Source organism: Chiloscyllium plagiosum, unplaced genomic scaffold, assembly GCF_037043375.1.
Source record: "Chiloscyllium plagiosum isolate Xiang-an unplaced genomic scaffold, Cpla_swu_hap1 HiC_scaffold_17, whole genome shotgun sequence".
Classification (NCBI taxonomy): domain Eukaryota; kingdom Metazoa; phylum Chordata; class Chondrichthyes; order Orectolobiformes; family Hemiscylliidae; genus Chiloscyllium; species Chiloscyllium plagiosum.
The window spans coordinates 29008274-29034394 of record NW_028270155.1 but is presented as its reverse complement, the minus strand read 5'-3'; the positions used below and the strand labels follow the sequence as shown (position 1 = coordinate 29034394).

Sequence of the window (26121 nt, the reverse complement as noted above, 5' to 3'; positions counted from 1 at the left end):
ATGAAGATGACAGGAGATACACATAAAGGTATGGATTGGTCCACAGATGGTTCTAAGTCATACGTGTTACAGGAATCTAGAACAAGTGAGATTGCAATGAAACTCCCTTGAATGCCGCTCATTGACTTTGCTTCTGGTCAAAGGGGTTCCTCTTAGCAGTATGCTTCACATCCTACTTGTGGGAAGAGATGTGGCAGATGATGATGTCCTTATTATGCGCAGCCTCTCTCTCTGCAATCCTAAGTTGCACAAAGCATGGGAGACCACCACAATTGGACCTAGTTAAGGGATCCACTGGCTTGAACTAGGCACTTGAATCACATCATCAGCTACAGAATGGTCTGCTTGATGCCTTCATCAGTGGACCTATAGCAGTTGTTATACCCTTCCTTAGCTGCAGTGCCAGATTCCATAGAGGTGTGAATAACCTTGTCTCCAGTGGATAGCTCTTGTCTTCAAGAATTCATCCCTGAATGCATGTCCCGTAAAAGCTGTGAAACATGGACTACCAAAGCATGTTGGTAAACTTGGCTGTTTCTTGACAACTATGCAGTTACATGAACTATTCACTTTTAATTCTCATGGAGCAGTTGTATATTGATGCATGGAAGCCATTCCTGTTGACAAAGACCACTGGCTAGTCTACAGGATCCATGTGTGCAGCTGATGACATTTTAGGGGTGTCCAGTAATGTTCCAAAAACCAATGTGCCCCTCCACCTAACTGTCCTGCTTGGTTCATTAGTACATATAGTTAGCAATCCTCTTGAAACCCCTTGATGCACTGATGGGCTGCAGTCTATGAGATCTCAGACCATTCCAGTGGAATCGTGCAAAGATTTGGAGAAGTTCAAGTTGAGAACCATGACGTTCTTCAGGCTACTAATATCCCATGAGTTTCAACACAAATCAAGTGGTGAAAGAGTCATTGGAATGCTTTAGGTACTGACTCTGCCACTTGGACATTTGCAGATTATTGAGCTGTGTATGTTGGACTCTCTCCCGAGTACATGCCCTTATTTGCACAAGAGACTGTGTATCTTTTTATCCTTCTGAGCCACGTATACCAATGCTTTTGCTACTTGTGGGGTTCTTACTCTATTCCTGCCAATATTTGAATCTTCCTCTCTCTGTGTTGCTCTCTTCCCACTAATATGGGGACTATGAAGATGGGTAGAGTAGGTCCATGGTAGATGGACTCTCTGTCCTATATGTTCTTTGCAGCCCATTTCCCCATACATCTTTTCCTAGTCGGTCCCTTGGGACACAGTGACATTCCTTGAATCCTGGAATCACAGTGCAGGAGGCCATTTAGCTCCATTATATCTGCACCCACTCTCCGAGCATTCTTATGTAGAGTTAATTTCCTGCCATTCCCTGTAACCCCGTACACTATTTCTATTTAAATGATCATTAATTCCCTCTTGAATACATCAGTTGAACCTGCCTCCACCATACACCCCATCAGTGAATTTCAGATCCTAAATACTCATTTTGTGAAAAGGTTTTTCCTCATCTCATCTATTTTCTTTATCATCTGAGGAATTATAGATTTTCTTTGTCCAACTTTTCCATTTTGAAGGAATATACCTTGAATGTGCCCAAACAATCTTTCCCTATTGGTATTGTTACTCTACCAATTGATTATTCGTATTCTGGATTAACCAACATCTTTTCCACTGATATCCTAAACCTTATGATTGCTGTCCCTTGATCTACTTGGCCCATTTCATTCGACAGAACCAGATCTAGCAATGCCTAAGGGAGGTAGGTTAGCTAGTTGGTGGTAAAATGGCCTTTGCAAGGCAGAGTGACACCAACAGCATAGGTTCAATTCCCACATCCACTTAGGCTACCATGAAGATTCATCCTTCTCACCTTCGCCTGTTGCTTGAGGCATGGTGGCCTTTAGGTGAAACCACCTACAATCACTCCCCTCTGTCTAATATTACTTTTTCTTCAACCAGCTCCACTGGAAACTGATTATATGATAATCAATAAATTGCTGTGTAGGATCTTGCTGTCCTAAAAATGCATGCTTACTTTGTAACAATAATGATTCTTCAAAATTATTTTAACTGTGAAACAGCTTTAGCATGTTGAGGTTGCAATAAAGATGACCTCAGATATTTCTCCTAATTTGTTATCTTTCCCAGCCCTGCTGTTGATTTAAAATTAGGTTTAATGCATTGGATAATCTTCTGTTGTAAGTTCGAGTGTTATACTGCTTTATAATAACTTAAGCATTTTGAACATATAATGCATTAATCTGCTGTGAAGGTGAATCTGGTTTTTAGGTAATCTGAGGCCACATATTTAATTGCTGTAAATCAAGAGAATCAACAGAAATTCTTACTTGTTATCTGACTCTTGTAATGTTCAGGGTTGACATTGTGTAATGGTATAAGAAGTAGAAGTGGAAGTAAGGCCATTCGGTCCATCCACTCTGCCATTCAATCATGGCTGATGGGCATTTCAGCGCCACTTACCTGCACTCTCCCTGTATCCCTTGCGAGATTTAGAATTTATCAATCTCTGCCTTGAAGACATTTAACATCCCGGCCTCCACTGCGCTCCGTGGCAATGAATTCCACAGGCCCACCATTCTCTGGCTGAAGAAATGTCTCCTCATTTCCATTCTAAATTGATCCTCTCTAATTCTAAGGCTGTGCCCACGAGTCCTAGTATCCCCACCTAATGGAAACAATTTCCCAGCATCCACCCTTTCTAAGCCATGCATTATCTTGTAAATGAAGTAAGTCATGGCCATATTAGCACAGTGGTCTACAATGGACAATGTACAAAAGATAGAACAGATGCAGGAAGCATGGTGCCATCTATAGCTGTTAAATAGCTATTGATTGTTTTTAAAGGGTTATGAGTTTTTTTTGGGTGCAACATAACTGAGTTCAAATGATCTGAGGAAACCGAGTTACAGGAAGGGCTATTGAGAGGGCTTGTCCTTTTTGTAATGCAACAACATCCTCCATGGAAAAACAACCTCAGAGCTAGGTAAATGGGGATGGTTAAAAAAAGTCAATAACACCTTGTGACATATTCTAGACTCTTTTCTGTTTCTCAGCATTCCTGTCCTCCACACGTCATGACTTCAAGGATTATCGTATAAGCAAGTAACAAATGAGAAAATTTCAGTTGATATATCATATAATACTTAAGAAACTAGAAGTGTAATATTTTTGTAATCAAGTATTAAAGGCAGGCAAAAGTTGTTTTGTTAATCAGGTCACTTTTCCTATGTTTAAATATTGGGAACTGAAATTGCAGTTCAATTTGCTTGGAATCACAAGGTTTGGCTGATGATTGAATAAATCTAAGCTATTCCATTAAATCCTATAGGAAATGCATCTTTTAGCTTAACCATCTTCATTGGATTACAGCTGACTCTTGGTTCTGCTTCCTCGTTCATGTTAGATCTGTTTGACAAATAAGTCAATAAAATATTTTGTTTCATGATGAGTTAACTATTGTGCAAGCATCAGGGTAAATTGAAGATTCATACTGGCAAATTTTTGCTTTCAAAAATAATTAATAATGATAGCAAAATTCAATTGTTTTGAAAAATGTCACTATTTTCTCTAACACGTTACAAAAATAGTGTGCCATTGCCTTTCAGAAAATGTTACTGTCCAATTAAAACTAAACAATAGTAATCTTGTCACTTCCCTTGCTGGAAAGAAAATGGAAGGGCACATTGATAGCTATCCTATTATATGTGCACTGTCAGCTGCATAAGACCAATTCCAACCAAAGTCCCTCCTGTAGCTTTGTTGAGGTGACAACACCAAATGTAGCATTGTTTTCAGTGCATTTTCTACTTCTTGCAATAACGTAAACATTTTCTGTGGTTCACCTAAGAGCTATTCCATTTTGTAGCAGCTTTTTAAACTTTGCCAAATCCAGCATGAATATTGATCAACAAACTGAATTTCAAATCCTCTATATTGTGTTATTATTTAAATTTTATTATCATCATATGCTTCTGTAAAGGGAAGCATATTTACACATTTGTCAAATAAAATTAAATATTGTCATGATACCTTGTCTCTAGCATGCTCCTGGTTACTCTGGCCCTGATGGAATTTTGATTCCAGCTCACAGATTGTCTTTTCATATTGTGCAGCAGTTACTTTCAAGTCTTCATGTATACTGTTAGTTACTTGTATTTCTTCTGCTTTCTTTGCAACCTGCATGGAACAATATTGAATGAACGGCAATGCACACATCCATTTAGACCACATACAATGAATTTATAATTCAAATTATTGAATAGAACATTGAATTATCAGAAAAGAAGAGCAAAGTTTTTTGTAAGAATGTGTCATGAGACAAAAACAGAAATTGCTGAAGAAATCAACAGATCAATCAGCACCTGTGTAGAGAAAGCAGACTTAACATTTCGAGTCCAGTGATACTTATTCAGAACTCATTTAAGTTCTGAATAAGGGTCACTGAACTCAAAATGTTAACTCTGCTTTGTCAGCACAGATGCTGACTGACCTGCTGAGTTTTTGCTTTCATTTCAGATCTTCAGCATCTGCAGTCCTTTGTTTCATTTTGTGTGTCATGAGAGAGTACCTGACCCTTTGTTTGCTATTGGAGACCACTTGTAATATTCAACTGCAAAGATCATTGCTTAAGAAAGCCCCTACTTTAACTCCAAGATTAGAATATGCGGTGTTGTAAAGCTTAAAGAACCATTTGACCTGGAGATTAAAAATTGCTAGATGAATAAAATGGAGACCTATTTTTCAACAAAAAGGGCACCAGCAGGTTTGGAATTGGCATCATTGGGAACTGGATTAGTTAGACAGCAGACACAAGTGAAATGGAATGCGTACTGGGGAAGAATTAGTTAGTCTTACAAAGAAAATGTATCAATTCTTTGTTTCATAAGGAGTGGTGAAATATTGTATTGCCTGTGTTCATTGGAATGAACCAAATTCATTGGAAGTAACCAAATGATTGTAGGGCAGATAAATATGTAACTCAAACCAAGGGGTCTAACTCCCTGATGAAGAATGCTTGTAATAAACTCTTGTTTTGACCGAATCAACAACTGCCTTTGTCTCTATTGTCAACTCAGAATTGGCATGGTCGACAGAATAATTCATCAGAGGCCAGGATATCTGAAGAAATATATCATCATTTACCACTCTTACAGAAGGTGGAGTCTGGGGGCTAATTGAGTTTATTTTCTATTCACTCATGGGATTAGAGCATCGTTGGCTAGGTAAGCATTTATTGTCCACCCTTAATTGCCCAGAGGGCAGTTAAGCATCAACCACATTGCTGTGGGCCTGGAGTCATATTTTGGCCAGACCAGATAAGGATAACAGTTTCCTTCCCTAAAGGATGATTATGAACCAGATGGGATTAGCAATGGATTCATGGTCATTATTAAACTCTTAATTCAGATTTTTATTGAATTTGAATTCCACCATCTGCTGTGGCAGGTTTCGAACCGGGTTCCCAAAACATTACTTGGGTCTCTGAATTAACCTCCTCTAGCTTATCTCTCCATGCTTCAGGCTCACTGCCTTCATTCCTGATGAAGGGCTTTTGCCCGAAACGTCGATTTCAAAGCTCCTTGGATGCTGCTTGAACTGCTGTGCTCTTCCAGCACCACTAATCCAGAATCTGGTTTCCAGCATCTGCAGTCATTGTTTTTATCTCTCTGAATTAACAGCCCAGTGATAATGCGACTAGGCCATCACCTCCCCTACCATTGGGATTGAGCTTGGAGGTAGTAAGGTGAAAGCAGACAAGGGGATAGGACACAAAGCCAGATGGATTAACACACAACTGGTAGGGCAGAATCACTGATGGGTAGGTCAAAACATACTGTGTAATAGGAGCGAGCATTGTAGGATTCAGATTTGGAAGAGGAATAGATATCTAAAAGAATCCTAGGGATAGGAGCAATATTGCAGGGACCAGAGATGAAATGAGATCCAGTAGAATTAGGGAGAAGAGGCACAAGATTGTTGTGGGTGAAAACAAGAACATGCCTAAAAAATAAAATCAAAATATTGTGGATGATGGAAATCTGAAACAAACTCAATGAATGCTGGAGGAACTCAGCAGGTCTGGCAATATCTGCAGACAGAGAAAAACAGAGTTAAAGTTTCCAGTTGGCATGACATTTTCAGAACTAACTGTCTAAAGTTGACACTTTTAGTTAGGGACTGAGCTGTCCATACCTAAATTCTCAAAGGATAAGAGGAGAAATTAGACAATAGGATGGCGGACCAGGGCTGGAACCCAAGAGATAGCCAGAGATGCAAAAGTTCACATGGAAATTCCAAAGCAAAGACAGAGAGGCTAATGCACTGGTGATTTATTTAGTAGGTACACTACCTAGGATTGAGAAAACAGATACAGGAACTGACCAAACAAAGGACCAGATTTGAGGCCATACAGAAATCTGGACAACAGCATATGGCTGTAGAACACAATTTAGACACGGGAGAAGCATGATGAATGGTGACAAGAGATGGAATGCACCCCCTCCATATATTGGGCTCAACTCTAGGGAAACCCAGATGGTCATGACTCCTGTAGTCTAAGAGCAGAGATGGTACAGGCAAGGGAATATAAAACAGACACCAGTAAAATATCTTTCATTCATCAGCTGATAATAGCTGATAATAGGAAATAATGGGTGTCCACAGCCTTTACAAGGTAGAGATGTGAATGTTCTCGTATGATCCAAGATACCCTGATCACTATACTGAAAATGACAAATTTAGGGGTCGATGGAGATAGGCCTGGAGAATGGGCTAAGTTAGGCAGCACCTTCTGGAGCTGGTAGAGACACCCTTAGCCAAATAGTCTCCTTCTGCACTGTAAAAATCTATCATTCTATAATGTGTAGTGGGAAGAGGGAAATGGGAGGAGGGGGACTGAAACTAAAGGGGAAGGGGGAATGAGTGCATCAAAAGAAAATACATGCAGTGAGGTCTAAAGAGGTAAGGTGAATCAATTCTCAGTGGTCATTGGCCAAAGAAATGATGGACAGAGATAGTGGGGGGGGGGGGAGATGGGATTTCACTTGGAATCCTTGAAATAAATAACTTTGGCCCCCCAGGAGTTAAGGCGAGGATGTTTGTAAATGCAATGTTGGGGAGCTGGCAGTGCAGAATGTGCATAGATATCAATCAGGGCCTATTAACACTGCCATCTCCCATTGCCCATTGTAAACTATTCCATGATGGTATCCAGGGTAGGAGGGAAATCTATAAAATCCTATCAGAGTGTGGCTACCCTGTTAAAGATAGGTGACACAAAGGTATTACTCTGTCTTGTATGCTGAGAAGACTCACAGGGACTCACCCAGCTGGGACGCATTGTGTCACATCATATTTAACACTAATAGGAATGTTTTTACAATACAGAAAAAAATACGATTTTACCAACTACACCAACAGCTGATGTAACGGTCAAGTTAGAAGAAAAACCTTGGTGATAGAGACTCTGGGACTTGGACATCAAAATGGAAGTATACTCCTGAATTGGTATTATGTAATATATGCTGGTGTAGTGGAGCTGATAGATTTGTCAGTTTTGTAATTTAGTTTGGAATGTAGTAGGTGCCAGCGTGCAATGCTAAGAGAATTCAAAGGGTTGAGAGTAGATGAGCAAGGATTGCCACAGAGAAATATAGTTTACAGAGATAAAAGGCAAAAAAAAACATGGAACTTGCAAATCAAACCTACAGAATGGTTACAGAAATGCAGGGTGAGGAGTGAGAATCATTTATTGTGTTGGCTTCCTTGGTCATGGCCACGGTCCAAAATAGGGTTTGAAGTTTAAAAAATTGCAGAAATTACAGGTAGCATAGATGTTACAATGGAACATGGCCGCAGGGACTGAGACATTTTAGCCTGGAAATGGGACCTGCGAACTGATGATGGAAGGGAAAAATATTATCACACACAGTGGCTATAACCTTCATAATGTAACTGCATAAATGCAAGGAATGATCTTTGATTTTGTTAAGGACTGATGGCAATAGACAGTTTGAGGGAAAACGATTCCGTATCACAAAAGGAGGAAATCATGAGGCAAGTTAGAATTAATGTCTGACCTGGAGTTGAAGTAAATATTACAACAGATAAGGATAAGATCTGATTTTAAACACAAAAGATACTAATGCAGTGGAATAGGGCACTGTTGGGTACTTGATTAGTTAGACAAAGCATACAAGTGATATGGAATGTATAAAGGGAAGAACTGATTAGCCTTACATAGGATGTTACCTTGGTCAGTGTGTCAACTGGGACTCATTTGTCTTGCAAGGAGTTGTAAAATACTGTAATAATTTTGTATTGTCTCTAATCCTGTGATAATTGGAATATCTACATTACCTATATGATTCTAGGGTGTATAAATATATAAGCTAAACTACAATCAAGTTGCCCGACACTCTAGAGTGGTGTGGCCTCTGTATATATACTAGTAATAAACTTGTTTGGATTAGTGACTGTCTATATTGCTAATAAAATTTCAGAACACAACAGGTGTACAGTGGATAAAAATAAGAAAAGTATTCATGCCCAATTTCAAGGTAAACATATGCCCTAACAGAACCTTTCAGATACATTTCAGGAAGCATACAAGATCTGTGCCCCTGGCAAGTGTGGGTAGTTAGCATTTGGTGCTGGCTTTTCTGGGAATAATGGGTACTGTGGAGTATAAGACTCAGCCCACGGCTGAAAAGATTAGTGAATTTTATTTTTCAAATGTTTCCCCATAGGCTAGGAAGGCAAAGGAACAAAAGTGATCTAAATTTCACGTTGGTGATCTGGAGTGAGTCTGTTGTTCTTGATGTGGTTGTCAGTTTGCCAGTTGCCTCAAATTAAAATCAGATCTTAAGGTCCTTTCAATAGGCAGGATGATTTGCGATCTCCATTGTATATTTGTACCAATTCAATTTGAACTCTATTTGCAGCGGACAATAAAATCTGAATGAATTGATTGTCTCCGATAGTTGTGAGTAGCAGCTGACTAAGGCTCTCTTGAATCCCTATTAGCCCCTAGAGAGGACAGTCCGGAAATGGAGACTTCAGGCAGCTTCAATCTATGTTCAACCTGAGTTCAGGCCAATATGAATGCAGCCAGGATCCCACAAAGCAATCTCCATGGAAGAAATTTTGAATGGGAGTATGTGGGAAAAGAGAGCTTACATGACAATCCAAGACTGGGCAGAAGGGATCTCCTGGATTATGGGAGCATCGAGGTTTCTTTGTGGAATCATTAAGAGAAACTTATGCCTTCTGGCCTAGTTAATATATCAATAGGGCTTGGATCCCTTGTTGCTGAAGGCTTTTGTGACAGACCATTGTTGGGCCTATGGTTATAAAAAATGGCAAGTATGTCACAATTGCCATTGTCTTTTCACTTAATCACACATTTCTTTGAAGTAGGTGACCTGAAGTCAAGGAAATGAAATGGTGTGTAGTGGAATTTGGTGGCTGCACACTACTTAAGCTCCCATCATCTTACGTGCCTGCACTCCAAGCCCTGTGGTAGAGTAAAATATGGCCTAAAATGTTCAGGGCTCAGTTAACATTGTTTCTTCATGTATGAATGTTTAATGGAAAGGAGAACTAGTTGATAGATAGATAAAATTATTTTCTAGTTTTGTTTTTAACACATCAATATGCGTTCTTGCAAACAAAAACATTAATTACAATATTTAATATTTCATTTCTGATGTGTTTTTAAATCACTTAGCTTTGAAACATGTTTATCTGAGTTCCACATTGATTATACATTTAAAAAAACTCTAAAAGAAGCCCTTCATACACCTTTCAACCAGTTATCTTACAATCAATTAACGTCCAAACACAACAAATATACCATTAATTCTCTGTGTTAAAGTTTGGAAAATCATGTTAAATTTCTCAGCAGAGCTATTGACCAAATTGAGTTCAGTCACACATTTACAGTTTTTCATCTAAAAGGGTAAAAATAACAGGAACAACGTGTCGGAAATGAAATTTCAATTCACTCAATCCTTTATACACTTCTCCAAGGAGGTAATCGATAAGAGTTTAGACAGAGAAGTAGATTTTTAACATTAGATCAATAGTGAAATACTCCCTAAATGCTAAATATATTGTAGCAGATACGAACAAATCAGTGGCCTTAGGCCAAAAAGATTGACCGTCAACCACTGTACTTGAAGTCTTTGCACTGTAAGTAAAAACATATTAGTGGCAATTTTAACCCTACCTAGCAGTGGGGTAGGTGCAACGTTAGTGGAATTACATAGAGAAAATCAGAAGTCAACTGAGTACGTTGAATTCTGCATTCTCAATTCAATTGTATCAATTAGTTTTGCTGCATGGCCTTCTTGACTAAGCTGTGCTACAGGCATGATGCATATTCTCTCATAGCAATCTAAGCTGTTTTGAAATGTATAATCCATAAAGTGAAATTGGAGATAAATGGGGGTCATAGAGCAGGGGTAGCTGCCAAAGATAATGACAACTATTGAAATTACTTCTGGGTAGCAGTCAAGAAGAGCAGGAGAGATATACTTATTCCACAATAACTGGGGCAAAACAAAACGCTGCAATCTCATCAAGGTAACATGATTTGAGGTTGAGTATCAGTTTCCCACATCATGAATGCATGAAATAGTCTAATGGCCTATATGGGTCAGGAAAAGTGAGTACATTTGTGAATTTAACTCCGTCTTACATGTTAAGCCCACCCCTTCCTCTTTAACATTGGCTTGCCAGGCTTACACCATATACCTCACATCTATTCAGCTTCTAGGTTTTTTGTTTTATTATCTCCCCATCCACTACTGAACCCTATCCTTGCTTGTCTTTGGTGAGCAAAGTGAGCGTAAAATACAAGGAAGAATGAAATACTGGAGGTGGACCACCAGAAATAGCTCAGCTAGCAGAGTAGGATGCCTTGGATATAGCTGGCACATCTGCATTTTTCTCAGTGGAAAATAAGGAGACATTAAGCTCACAAAGTAGGAGACAGAATTAAAAATATCCTTCTCACACATAACCTGATTTCACTTATCAGTGACTGAACAATGAGAAGACTATCTGAGTTCGACTCCTTTATCATCACTGCTATTACCAAAGATTTACGTGCAATTTCTGGCAGTAACTCTCAAACTAGACACAATGCCAATATTGTTTTCCTTCTCATCTTCAGTTCATGGGGTTCAGCAGTTGAATCCAATTAAGAATTGCACCCCTTGAAGGGCAGTTTCTGAAACAAACCGAGCCACCAGTTTCTTGTTGTGCTTACTTGTATGTTATGCATCACCACGTGAAAACCTATCTGAATTTGTGAGTGGACTTAAATTCAAGTGTTTTTAGGGGTCATGCACATAGGTCTTCTAACAGTGTTCCCACTGAGGATTGTGGCCCACTGAGGAATTGACCTCGTGCATCTCCAGTAATTCTAGGTCTACATGTGAAGACCCTAGAAGGCAAGGAATTTACACCACTGGGCACAGGTGAATCTGCAAATGGGCGAAATAGCCTTGGTCATTCAGAGGTCAATAGACAACCACATTGCTGTGAGTCACATGTAAGAATGGTGGATTTTATGTCCAAAAGTATGTCAGTGAATCAGATTGGATTGGTAAGTGAAATTCATGACAAATTTATTGTACTATTCATGAGACTGTCTTTTATTTCATGAGTTTATTAATTTAATTCAGAATCAACAAGGTGACATGGTAGGATTCAAATCCAGAACCTCAGGGTATTAACTTAGCCCTCTGGACTACTAGTACAGTGACATTATCACTGCCATCTTCACTTGTCATCAAAACAATTACTGCATTGAAGCTGTACACTTCTTCAACTGTATCTTTTTGGTGATAGCAGCAGGTTACCTCACTCTACTATTAGTGAAAAATACGTCCCTCTTGACTCTGAGTACAGTCAACAATAATTCAAAGTAAGTGTCACTGAATTGTGACCTGATCTTTTTCTCTGTGAGTCCTCCACATTCTATTTCTATATTGGCCCTTTGAGTGGGTGAACTTCAAACAACATCACATGGATGTGCATTGCTTCCACTACACAACTTTGACACCTTGGAGATATAGAACCCAGAAGAAAATAAATGATCAAGTTGAAATCATGGAATCCAAGTTCTAACTTCTGAACATGGAATATTGTTTTTCCTAAAACCATCACCATGTTTATACTGGAGCCAGTGAGTTTCAGGATTTCCAGTTTTTCCATTGCCCCAAATATTTTCAGGCCCAAGAGTGCTAAAACAGCTATTCAAAATTTTTTAAAAATACAATTTCATTCATTCATTAAGTCCAAATTAGGTCAACTCCTCTGTGGGCCAAAAGGGAATCTTGTTAGGAATACATTCAGCCTTACAAAAATAAAAGATAATAAAATATGGAAATGGTCTTAGGAAATTTGTTTAGGGCAGCCTTCAGTAGTCACAGATATATGACAAAATTGCAATCGGGGCTCTATTTACTTCATATGAATCAATGTGATGGGCTTCCCCTATAAAGTCCCCTATCAAGGTATAATTTTATGCTCCTATATTTACACTGGGTGCCTACAGCTAAACCCCATGAAAAATATCATAGCTTAGAGAAGTTTAGAAACAAAATGACACCTAGTTGTTAATTGTTAACTAGGGTCTCATAATTTTGCTATATCCAATAGTTTGGAAGTCAGGTCAGATAGAGTGTGTAATTGCACTGTTGTCTTAACAAACCTGATGGCAATTACCACCGTTCATTTGTATGTTTAATTTTAGAGTTTATTCTTACATTAGATTTATCACAAATTAAGCTCTATCCATTAACATTCAGGCAAAATAGTAGACAGTGGTTTACATAAAATTCAAAAGCACCCATTTCAACTGAATCTTGGTCTGCCACAACAATAAGAACATAAGACCATAAGATATTGGAGCAGATATTAGGCCATTCAGCCCATCGAGTCTGCTCTGCCATTCAATCATGACTAATAGTTTTGTCAATCCCATTTTCCCACTTTTTCCCTAAAATAACCATTTTGGTGATTGAAGTTACAAGTAGATATGCTGACTAGTGCCCTTTCTGGAATGGTAGAATGAAAATTTCATTAATAAGTCAGGGAGTAGGTTGTAAGGACATTCTGTAATTGAAATATCCATTTTGTAAAAAGTGCTCACTTGAAATAGAAACATCATACTATTGAAGAAGTGACCATCAATTATGATAGTTACACATCATAATGGTTTAACATTTATAATCACAAAGCATGTATTTTTTCTTTACCTTTTTCTTTAAATACAATGTTGCTTCAAAATTTTGAGTTTCACTTTAGGGTCTGAAATCCAAGTCAATTTGAATTTTAATTAATTTGTTCCATGTCTTTCACTTGTGGTTATTTCGAATCAATGAATACACACGCACGCACGCACACACACGATGGAAATGTAGTAAAATAGAACCTGACATTTCTAGAAATTGACTTAATAATGAGAACAAAGCTTTATTGAAGGATATGCAAAACTCAGGCGAAAGAACAAGTAATCTGATTACAGGATATCTATTATTTTACAGATATATTTTCATGATTGCCCTTTTATTTATTATAGATGTTTTTCTGAGTAGAAATTATCAAAATGTAATGTAATTTACCTCTGCTGTTTTGAATTTTTAATGCATTCACTATTGTTCTGAAATAAATTAGCATTATCAACAAATAAATCATTCTATTTATCAGTATGTTGTAGTTAAGTTCTACCATGTAATGGTTTGGAATGATATTCACAAAAACTATGAGAACATATTAACAATTCAGTAATAGGCTGCAAATTTAAACTTGGTTGAAATTGATATTCAAGTCTATCATGATGATAGAAAGCATAACATGGTTGTGCTGCTAATACACAACTAAAATCGACCAAATTCTTTTGTGAAAAGCATTGAAACTGGGTTAATTAGAAACATCATTTACTTCAATCATTCTGAACATGACTTAAAATAGACTGTTAGAGGAACCTAACAGTTCCAACTTTCAAATTCAACTTTGTTCCTTTCCTGTCTTCACTAGGTTTTGTCTTTTACTGGGATATTGCTGCATGTGCAGTGGTCACCCTCCAGAAAGTTTCCCAGAAGATTTACACATTCACACATAGTAGGAATCAATTCAATCTAGAATTTGTTTTGTCATTTACAGGATTTGGCAATGGTGACGAGGCCAGGATTTATTGCACATTCCTAATTGCTCTTGATAAGTTGGTGATGAGATGCCAACTTGAATTACTACAGTTCTTGGGATGTAGAAGCCTCTCTGCAGTGTTAAAATGGGTGATCCAGGATTTTGACACAGTAACAGTGAAAATATAGTGACATAGTTCCAAGTAAGGATGATGTATAACTTGGAGGAGAAATTGTGTTCTCATGTATCTGTTATCCTTGCCTTTCTTGGTGGTAAGGCTCATGGGTTTTAAGGTGCTTATTGTAAGACATGTCCACAGCTGGCACTTGGTTGTGATAATATGTCCCCTGGGTAAGTTTGCTTCTATCAATATTTCTTGTAAGACTAATCTATACAGACTTACTAGTGTTAAGTAGCTACCAATAGCTCTTTGGCAGAATAGACTCGTACTTAAATAGGAAGTAGTAGCTTATTACATACGAGTTACATGATAGGTTCTATTAGTTTAAGACTGGTTAGCTGCATTAACTCCAGGTGAGAAATACTGTTATATCCAAGAAATAGTAATCAGGTCTATGTTGCCTGTTTGAAGCCTGTAGAGCTAATGAACATAGAATTACAACTTGGAACAACTGCTTAGAATGTCTAGCTCCTCCAAGAGACAGTTATTTACATATTCGTAAGAACAGCTATTCCAAAGCTTCCAAATTAACCCTTTTGGGTGAACTGACTTATACAACATCACCTTCCAAACATTTTTCATGCTTTTTTAACCCAGTACAGAATTATTTAAATAAATCTTTCAAGTTTACCACTATATTTTCCCTCTCAAAGTCTTTGACTTTACAAAGTTAATTGATCTGGAGGCTTGATGATTCTTCCAGATCAAACAGGCCTCAGAGGAGAGGTATGTTGCTTGCTTCAGGATGGTTGATTTCATTTTTGATCCTGTAATTAGAGCACCAATATCCCAGTCTACATTTCTGTAATTAATGTCCAGCATTATAACTATTCTATAATGCTGGCGTCTCTTTATAATTTCCCTGCAGATTTATTCCTCGACATCCTTTTCACTAATTGGTGATCTATACACTATACCAAGTACTGTAATTGCATCCTTTTTATTCTTTAGCTCTAACTAACTTGATGCTGTCTTTGAACCCTCTGGGACATCCTCTTTCTCCAACGCTGCAATGCTCTCCTTAACCAATGCTTCTAACCCATGTCCTTTCTTTTCTATCTTTTCAGAACATCATGCACTCAGAAAAACTTAATATCCACTTAAAGCCAGTTCTCTGGTATTACCACAATGTATGTCCACATGATTTAGAGATCTTACTGCTCTGTTAACATTGTGTCCTCCATTTTCTGTTGTGTGGTGGATTGCCCCAAACAATTGCTTTCACGGAATGTTTTTCAGCGCCTCCAATATTTGTTCTAGCAGCGTGCATCAAGCTGTAAATGCAGCTCACAATAAACTAGCAGTCTAGCTAAACATGATACTTTGGTCAGTCTATTAACTTAAAAGCAAGCACAGATTAGGGAATTTACTGATGGAATTTCTATAATCTCACATACAATCTACAGAATTCCATTATATTCTCTTCCATGGAACTATCTTCATTCTTTCTGAATTTATCAAATCTGACCATGCCTCATTAACAATTAATGAATCATTTGTTTGATAATTTTTTGTCAAACAACTTACTAATTTGTTTAAACCTTTGTCTAAATCACCTGTATTTAAAATTTTGGCCTCCAAGTCTGAAAGGTTTTGCTTCTTATCCTGTTTCATATGGTAGCATAGGTACCAAGGCAATACCATGTTTTCTTTTCAATAACAAAGTAATGCAGGTCCACATGATTATATCATTCTTCCTGTGGTCATTTAGGTTCCCATTCAGAAAACAGGGATGTATCATCATATCCCAATACTTCAGATTTTGATTAGGCAGATTTTTTTTTCTAAATTATTCTTTGCTTCGAATAATGTTTAGTTTTTAAACTATGACTTACAAACAGCTAACCATTGTCTGCTAGCAATATTCACACCAGAGGCTAAATCATTGGTTAGGCAAAGTTCAGGCATGTGTTTTTCTGTTCATCTCACATCAACCAATTCCAATCCCAATGATTACTTGCTCCCTATCCTGTCATGTTCTCACCCAAATACCTTCAATTAACATAAAACTATCACCTGCTCCCAATTCCATTTGGCATCACGCATCTCTGCCAGGGCCTACTAGATAATAATAGTCAATAGGAAGCAGCTGAAAAATTCTCGATGGGCTAGACTCTTAGAGTCACAGAGGCATAGAGATGTATAAGCATGGAAACAGACCCTTTGGTCCAACTCGTCCATGTCAACAAGATATCCTAACCTAATCTAGTTCCATTTACCAGCACTTGGCCCATTTCCCTCTCAGCCCTTCCTACTCATATACCCATTCAGACACCTTTTAAATGCTGTAATTGTACCAGCCTCCATCACTTCCTTATTCAAAACATGCACCACCCTCTGTGTGAAAATGTTGCCCCTTAGGTCCCTTTTATATCTTTCCCCGCTCACCCTAAACCTATGCCCTCTAGTTCTGGACTCCCCCACCCCAGGGAAAAGACCTTGTCTATTTATCCTATTGATGTCCCTCATGAATTTATAAACTTCTATAAGGTTACCCCTCAGCCTCCAACACTCTAGGGAAAACAACTCAAAACAGTTGTCAGCGTTGGAGGTCAAAAATGTCAGGTTCAGAACATTGCTGTAGAGTTTTTCAGCCTTTCAGATGACTGCAGACTAAAGAAGATAACAGCAGGTTCCACCTATTCAAAATAATCCAGGGTTTATTTGGAAGCCTGTGAGCTGATACCAGAATGTCTTCTCTACTCTCTTCCCTATGGCAATGGGAAAGATTTGTCTTGTATCTATGTGGAAATGATAGTTATTCATCTTTGATCCACTTTCTAGGAGGACTGTGAGTGTTTCTTCACTTCAAAGACTGCAGCTGTTCAAGAAGGCAGCTTTTCCAGTGCAGTTAGGGAGGTCAATAATTGCTCTCCTAGTCAGTGATGTCAACAAACCATGACTGAATTTTGAAAAAAATCTTTCCCTTTCATCTTAGAAGTAAATGGATCAGCACAGCACTGCTGTTTACAATTTGTTATCCTCTGGGATTTTGGAAGATGCAGAGTCTATTCAAGGACTGCGCTCATTCTCTTCAACTGTAAATACCTTGGACCTTCCTCCCATAAGATAACCAGAGTCTTTGGCTGATCTCTAAAAATTAAACTACCCAGGTTTACTATCAGACAGAGTCCAGCACAGGTCATAATTTTTTTATTCATTCACAGGGTGAGGACATCAATGGCTAAGTCAATATTTATTGCCCTTCCATAATTGCCCAGAGAGCAGTTGAGTCAGCCATATTACTGTGGATCTGGAGTCACATGTAGGTTAGACCAGGTAAAGATGGCAATTTACTTCCCTCAAGGACATTAGTGAATTAGATTGGTTTTCCTGGCTATCATTAGACTCTTAATTCTAGATTTTTATTGAATTCAAGTTCTGCCATCTGTCATGGCAGGATTCAAACCCTGGCCCAATGAACGTTACCTGAGTTTCTGCATTAACAGTCCAGCGATTATTGTACTTGGCCTCTCTCTGAAACTTACTTGTTCCAAAATAAATCTAACAAACCAAAATATGCAATCCTCAAATCTAATAATCTTATCAACCTCAGAATTATAACAATTGTAACTATGACACTCACTGTCAAGGAGCAGCATAGAGTCACAGAGATGTACAGCAGGGAAACAGACCCTTCAGTCCAACTCATCCATGCCGACCAGATATCACAACCTAATCTAGTCCCATTTGCCAGCACTTGGCCCACATCCCTCTAAACCATTCCTATTTGTATATCCATCCAGATGCCTTTTAAATATTGCAATTGTACCAGCCTCCACTACTTCCTCTGGCATACATACACCACTACTTCCTCATTCCATACACATACCATCCTTTGTGTGAAAAGGTTGCCCCTTAGGTCCCTTTTATATCTTTCCCCCTCACCCTAAACCTATGTCCTGTAGTTCTGGACACCCCCACCTCAGGGAAAAGACTTTGTCTATTTATCTATTAACCCCATGATGTTATAAACCTCTATGAGGTCACCCTCAGCCTTTGAAGCTCCAGGGAAACCAGCCCCAGCCTATTCAGCCTCTCCCTATAGCTCAAATCCTCTAACTCTGGCAATATCCTTGTAAATCTTTTCTGAACCCTTTCAGGTTTCACAACATCCTTCCAATAGGATGAACAATAGATCCTTGGCAAGGGGCCAAATTTCAATGTTACCGTGCTCAGTAACATCTTCAAATGTTCATGGGCACAGACTACTTCAACAATTTAACATATTAGATTCTGACATGATATCTGCGGCTCACATTCACGCACTTAGCATTTCCAATTTGGCTAAGTGAATAACAAATAGGAAAGTTGAATGTGGCCAATATATCATTTGCTAAACCAGAGCAGGTGATGCCAACTGTGCCCCTTATTTAGTCCAGTTGATTTGGGCTGTGAATAAAGTATGAAGATTTTTTTTTAAGCTTACTTATTTAACATACTTCCCAAAAAGGATAAGTGGAGTGAGGAGCAAGTAATTTCAAAGTAGCTCAAGAGGTATCAGAATATTTGTGCAATTTATCATGTGTGTTGTCCAATGCAAATGTAAAACTAAAAACCTTTGGATAAAGAAAATGCAATTTATTGCAAACAATGAAGCTTGGGAATGCAGTGAAGTTACCAGCCCATCTGTTGCTAAGTCAAAAGTATGTATGAGATTTAGTCTATTTCCATTTATTTTAATGTGGAGTTCAAGCTAATAGCAGCTTACGTGGTGTCAACAAAGTGCAACTTCTCCATTAACTGGTATGTTTCTGCTCTATTGTTGTGGATATTTGCATGTGTTTGGATAATGTAGTATCAAGCACCTGACAGGAGTAAATAAACATCAAAAGAATTGCAGATGCTGTAAATCATAAACAAAAACAGAAATTGCTGGAAAAGCTCAGCAGGTCTGGTAACATGTGGGCAGAATCAGAGTTAATGTTTCGGGTCGGGACTGTTCTGAGGAAAGCTCATTTGACCCGAAACGTTGATGCTGATTTCTCACCACAGATGCTGCCAGGCTTGCAGAGCTTTTCCAGCAATTTCTGTTTTTGTACCTGACTAGAGTATATTTGTCATATTCAGAAAGAAAAGTGAAAACATGTCTGTGGACATAGATAACAACTTTGCTGGACAGAAGGCTGGCTTGCTGACCCACACCTTATCAGATAGTGTTCATTATTTTGAGGAAGACAAAGGTATAACAATTAAAAATACTAATGTAATGCTGACCTTCATTTTCGGAGATTAGATAACAAAAGTGATGTGCTTATACAGAATGTGCTTATACTGAGCCTTGATCAAACTCCATTTTAAGTACTGGTTTAGTTTTACTCACCACGGCTCATGATGTAGTGACTTTGTAAGATGTACACCATAGGTTAAACAGCATTATGGTTAAATTATGAGCACAGGTTGGTTTGTGTAGCCTAATCCTGTTCCTATGTTCCTTGATCATGAAACTTGGCAGCCAACTACCTTTCTTCACAAAATCCTTTTAGTATCAGGAATAATATTTCTGTGATCCCCTTCTACTTTACTAAACATGCTACACAGAATACCAATTACCAGCAGTTTAGAATCAGTTTTATGTTAATTTATGGAGCTCTGGGCATCAAATTCAGCATTTGATTTTGAAGATTAGGAAGCAAACATCGAAGACACACAAAGCAATGGCATATATTAAGAACAAAATGAAGAATAATGTTAAGAATATTGGATTAAAGGCAGTCTGGATGAATAGGTTGAGCTTTTGGGAAAAAAGGTCAGTGATGTGAATGCGCAAATTGAGGTAAATGGATATGAATTAATTACCATTACACAAATGTGATCACAGGGTAGCCAAGATTGGGAAATGAATATCCAAGGATATTCTACATTTAGATTGGATAAACAATTAGAAAATGCAGTATGACTGTATTTCTAATAAGGGGTGATAAGAGAGAGAATGGAAAACTACAGATCTGTTAATTTGAAGTCAACAATAGGAAATATGTGAGAAACCACTATAAAGGATGTGATAATAGAACATTTAGAAAAGAATGGCAAAACTGCAGCGTCTCATCGAATATATGGAAGAGAAATTATGTTTGCTAACTCTTTGAAGTTTTTTGAGAAGGTTACTCATAGTATAGACAAAGAAGAACCAGTGGATGTGTTGTATTTGGACTTTCAGAAGGTTTTTGGCAAGGCCCCACACATGAGATCAGTAAATAAAGTTAGAAGGCATGGGATTTCGGAGGGGAATGATGAAAAGAGGTGAATTAGACTGGTATAGATTGAGATTTTGTTCATAAATAGAAAGCAGAGAGTAGGAATAAACACAGTATTCTCAGAATAGCAGGCTGTTACTGGCGGGGTATTGCAAGTATTGGTGTTAGGTCCATAACTGTTCAGAATCTATATAAATGGTTTGATATGGGGCCCAATTGTAATATTTAAAAAATTATTAATGACACCAGTTGAGAAGGTGTCTTCAATTAAAGTCTGGTAAATCTTTAGGATTCTCTATTGTAGAGTATTGCAAATGTTCAATCATTGAATAGGTTCAAGATGGAAACCAATAGCTTTCTAGAGAGTTTTGTATGGACATTAATGGATAAGAGATTGTGGGAGAAAGTGGCAGTGTGGAGATAATTAGCCATGATCTCCAACAATACGACAGGATTGAATGATTGAATGGCCTGCCTCCTATTCCTATGCTCCAGTTCGGTCTACATTTATGTTCTCTGGACCAAGATTATTAAGAGTTAAAATGTTTTGTTTTACATGTAGACACAGTATTAGTTTAAAGTTATCTACAAAATCAATTCACAAATTTTGATTCAATTTTTAACAGAATGCCTTTAAATTCTCAAAACTGGTCTGTATGTAATTCACGTGCTCTTTTCAAAGAATTTTATGCCCAATTATTGAAGCAAGTCTAGAATAAAACATAATTCAAAGAAATGGCTGTTGCTATGGTGATTCAAGAGCAAAGCTGACTGCATACAATCACATGTCCTGCAAGCATAAAGTATTATTAAAACTCACAGAATGCTCCTAGTTAACCTAAATAGCTGTAAGACATCACTGTGTCTCAATTGCAATTTTGGCATCATATTCAGGTTAGGCCATGTAGAATAACATTCTTATGCAGATGGAATTTGCCATTTTATCTGTATACTTTTAAAGTTTGTGCACATATCTTTACAATGACGGTTCATGGCAAAGGCAGAGGTTGATAATGCGCCAGTTTTACAGATATAAATGGACACCAAAGCACATCCTATACCTGTCCATTATATTGATGAAGGCAGAAAAGCAGTGTCCAGATCATGTCCTTGCACCAAGCTTTGGGATATACACTTACTAATAACATTTGCAAATAAGTAATTTAACACCTTCTGAAAATTTTAGAAAAGCAACAGTGATATTGCATCAACTAGATTCAGAAAACGTGATCAGCATGAATAATAAAAGCAATGTATTGTGGATGCTGGAGATCTGAAATAAAAACAGAAAATGCTAGTCTGGCAGCATTTATGGTGACAGAACCAGAGATAGTTTTGTGATCAATACGACACTTTTTTCAGAACTTGGGTTTACATGAAGCCACCATCAAAAAGTGATTGTTACAAATACTTACCTAATATGGAAAAAAAACAGGAGCACTCACCTTGTACCCCCAATCCCCCTCAACACCACTCTCACTCTGATTACTGTCCTCACACACAATTGCTTCCTTCTCCACTGAAAGCCAATAGAACAGAATTAAGAAAGAGAAAAAGGCAAATGAAAAGAAATAAGGAATGAAAAAAAAAACAAAAATGCAGACAGGAAAATTTATGAATGAAGGATAAAGACAAAAGCAAAGAGCAATAGGAATAAGTGAATTTGTTGAAGAGAGATTTCTCTTTAAAGGGATTGGACAAACACATACCTGTTCAACGAAGGTGAGTATAGAGACTGTTGTTGCAGCACAGATACATCTCAGGTTCTGACTGGAATCCAAGACAGATAATTGCTGTCTTGACTTAGCAAGCCCATACTATAATGCACTGCATGCTGCTAATTACCTTGGATATGTAATAGCAGATTCACCAGTTAATGCTAATACTTTACAGTTAATTATATTCCTGAGCAAGTGATTTCAAAACTTGCAATTGTGCATCAGAAAGAACTGATATCTGTTCACCTTTTGGTAACGAGACACATTTTGATTTATTAATTATTTTGGGTCATATGCCACATTTCTTATGTTTTTGCATTATAGTTTGTGAGGACAACTGAAGTGCTAATTCCTGAATATTAGAATGTTATCCACTTTTGTCTCATTGGAAAAGGCAGGATTCAGTGACTATGTTGACAGTTAATCCTAGATTACCAAGAAAGAAAGCTCTTTGCCTTGCACTCATGAGAATTTGCAAGAAATATCAATGTGAAATAAAAACATTTTTCATACTGAATAAGAATAGAATTTTGAATGTTTTTACTTATTTCATGTATTTTCTATAATAATTATCTTAATTATTCCTTGCAGTGTGTGCTGATGAAGGCAAGATAAAAATGTTTGTCTGTTCCATATAATCTATTTGATTGCAAACCAAAGGCTCTGTTGCTATAAGAAACACTGAGCACAGTGGATGCTGGAAATTTGAAACAAAAATAGAGAGTTTAAAAGCTGGAGTAACACAACAGGTCTGACAGCATCTGTAAAGAGAAAGAGTTATATTTACTCTGTTTTTCTCTCTACAGGTATTGCCAGACCTGTTGTGTTTATCCAGCACTTCCTGCTTTTGGCTGTTACTATGACCGCCTTACACTGAATATGTCAGTGCTGTCTATCAATACAATTAATAAAAAACTAATTTCATGCATTTCTTTTGTGCATATAGGTTGCTGTTTTGAAAATGAACAGTCCTAGATGTAAGTTAGGACTGGATGCAGAAACAACACTAAAATAAATAAAATACTTAGTAGTATATTTTGAAAACGCAGTTCTTGGAATATTATATTGCAGGTAACAATGATGAAATGGATAAAATTTAGGATATGTAGTTTAATTATTGTTGTAGACCTATGAAGCATTAAGCATTGTGTCTGCATTTATAGCTATTAAATGTTACTTCATTGTTTGCATTTCATTACAATACACTGATGTTGAGTTTTAAACACAATTCTAAAGTTGGGGTTTTAAAATGTAAGTTTGGGACAATTATCTTGTGTTTCAATAACTTCTCAATTCTATTCAGTGACTATGTTAACAGTTAATAACAGATGACCAAGCAAGCAAGTGTTGCAAACATTTAAAGTTATGATCCAAAACTAAAAGCATTTGGTTGGCCAACACTTACATAATTCATCATATTTGAAATGCCTGCAGAGTTTTCTCCACAAGTTCTATGGGAAATTGGCAAAACCAGTCAAAGAAGCAGGGCAAGACTGATGGAAAATCTCTTGGAATTTAAAGACAGTTATATGTTGCCTGACAATTATTTCATTAAAAGAATACTTAGGGATTATGTTTTAATATTTGTTTATAGGCAGCCATGATCATTTTAACTATATACCATCAAGGAAATTTCCACCTCAAAGTATGTCTCATAACTGTGGAAATCAGTTTCTTTCATGTGGTGATTTCGGTATCATAATTTGATAGTGCTACATTGCAAAGAACAAATGATATTAACATGTTTATTACTGGGATTTGAAGATGTAATGATTTGTACACAACAGATAGTCACATAATTTGTTCATGATCAGCCAAAAGAAATGGTACATTATAAACACTTAAATAACACTATTCAATTTGTACTTTTGACTAATAGGTATCAAATTAATCTCAGCTTTGAAAACTTTAACTAACCATGTTTACATGTTTTGGGGGAATAGAATCTTGGACTTACAGCACCATATTGCAAATTTTTTTGTTGATCTCATTCCAGAATTGCCTAACTTAAATTTTAATATTATATCATGTTTGAATTCCCCCCACATGAGGAATTAGTATCTCTAAATCTATCCCAGTTAATCAATGTATTATTTTAAAAGATTTGGCTGATTCACCCCGTACCTTTGAAACTCTAAGGATAGAAACTAGTCTTATAGGAGCCTTAGTGAAATGGGCTACGGCGGAATTGGTGATAGAATCAAATCAGAAGTCTGGCAATGCTCGCCTTGATGTTGCAAGCAACTGGCTGCATCTTTTATGCTTTTGACAAACAGTGTGATGGGTTTTTTGTCAGGCATCAATGAGTTGCTAGCTAAGGGGGACTATAGCTTATTAAATAGTTTACTAATACTGCAACGCACCCCTTAATAGTGTCACAGAGATATGCAGCCCAGAAACAGACCCCTCAGTCCAACTTGCCCATGCCGACCAGATGTCCAAGATAAATCCAGTCCCATTTGCCAGCATTTGGCCCATATCCCTCTAAACCCTTCCTATTCATATACCCATCCAGATGCCTTTTAAAAGATGCAAACTTTCCAGCCTGCACCATTTCCTCTGACAACTCATTCCAAATACGCACTACCCTTTGCCTGAAAAAGTTGCCCCTTATATCCCTTTAATATCTTCCCCTCTCACCTTAAGCCTATGCCCTCTAGATTTAGATACTCCCACCCCAGGAAAAAAAACCTTGTCTATTTATCCTATCCATGCCCTTCATGATTTTATAAGCCTCTATAAGGTCACCCCTCAACTTCTGATGGTCCAAGGAAAACAGCCCCAGTCTATTCAGTCTCTCTCTCGAGCTCAAACCCTCCAACTCTGGCAACATGCTCATAAATAATTTCTGAACGCTTTCTAGTTTCACAACATCCTCCCTATAGGAGGGAGATCAGAATTGCATTCAATACTCCAAAAGTGGCCAAACCAATATTCTGTACAGCCGCAACATGACCTCCCAACTCCTATACTCAATCCATGGATGGACGTTTGCTTTCTGTGATGGCCTGAACTGTGCAAACAACCTTCTGTAGTTTTATTACAGTCCTGGGCAGAGCAGTTGCCTTATCAGGCCATTATGCAGCCAGGTAGTACACTTTCATGATGCATGTGTAAAAGTTGGTGAGGGTCCTTACGAATATGCCAAATTTCCTGAGCTGCCTAAGGAATAAGAGGCGCTGTTGTGTCTTCTTGACTGTCACATCTACATGGGAAGACAGGACAGGTTGTCATTTATAGCCACTGCTTGGAACTTGACACTCTCCACCCTCTCAACCTCAGTTCTGTTGATGTAGATGAGGCCATGTTATCCTCTTTTCTTTCTGAAGTCAATGATTAGTTCTTTAACTTTGCTGACATTGAAAGAGAGGTTGTTCTCATTCCACTTTGTTTCTGTGTGTGTGATGTAAGCTTCTTAAACTGAATTTAGCTCTGCATTTCTGCCTGGAAGATGCTTGTCTTTCACATATTTGACTGTGACGTCATCCAGAGAGATCCCAGTGCTTTATCTATCTCAGGAGTCATTAATGCTGATACTGCAGAGGGAGCTCTACTCTGTATCTAACTCCATAAAACGGGACATATCATCAGAATTTGCAGATGACACCAAAGTTCACAATGAAGTAAACAAGGATGAGTAGTATACTTTGGGAAGATCCAAGCAGACACTGTTTACTGGAAGTGGTCCACAGTATTCCTGATATCTTCAGTGTATCTCAAACTGGTTTAGGGGGAATGGAGCTATTTTCTAACATCCTCAGTAATGGTATGGGGAAATTAATTTCAGAGACAGAGCGAGAGAGTGACAGACACACAGATACAGGATGAGTGTGTCCTGGA

General features: G+C 37.7%; 1 protein-coding gene across 2 annotated transcripts in view; it reads right to left on the bottom strand.

Moving 5' to 3' along the window:
• pmfbp1 (polyamine modulated factor 1 binding protein 1) overlaps positions 1-26121 on the bottom strand; it is a 791959-nt gene that overhangs the window by 306264 nt on the left and 459574 nt on the right. For both annotated transcript variants that reach the window (XM_087995767.1, XM_087995768.1), the window contains exon 15: positions 4058-4204. In XM_087995767.1, coding sequence (XP_087851893.1) covers positions 4058-4204 — 147 coding nt within the window. The remainder of the gene's footprint in view (positions 1-4057; positions 4205-26121) is intronic.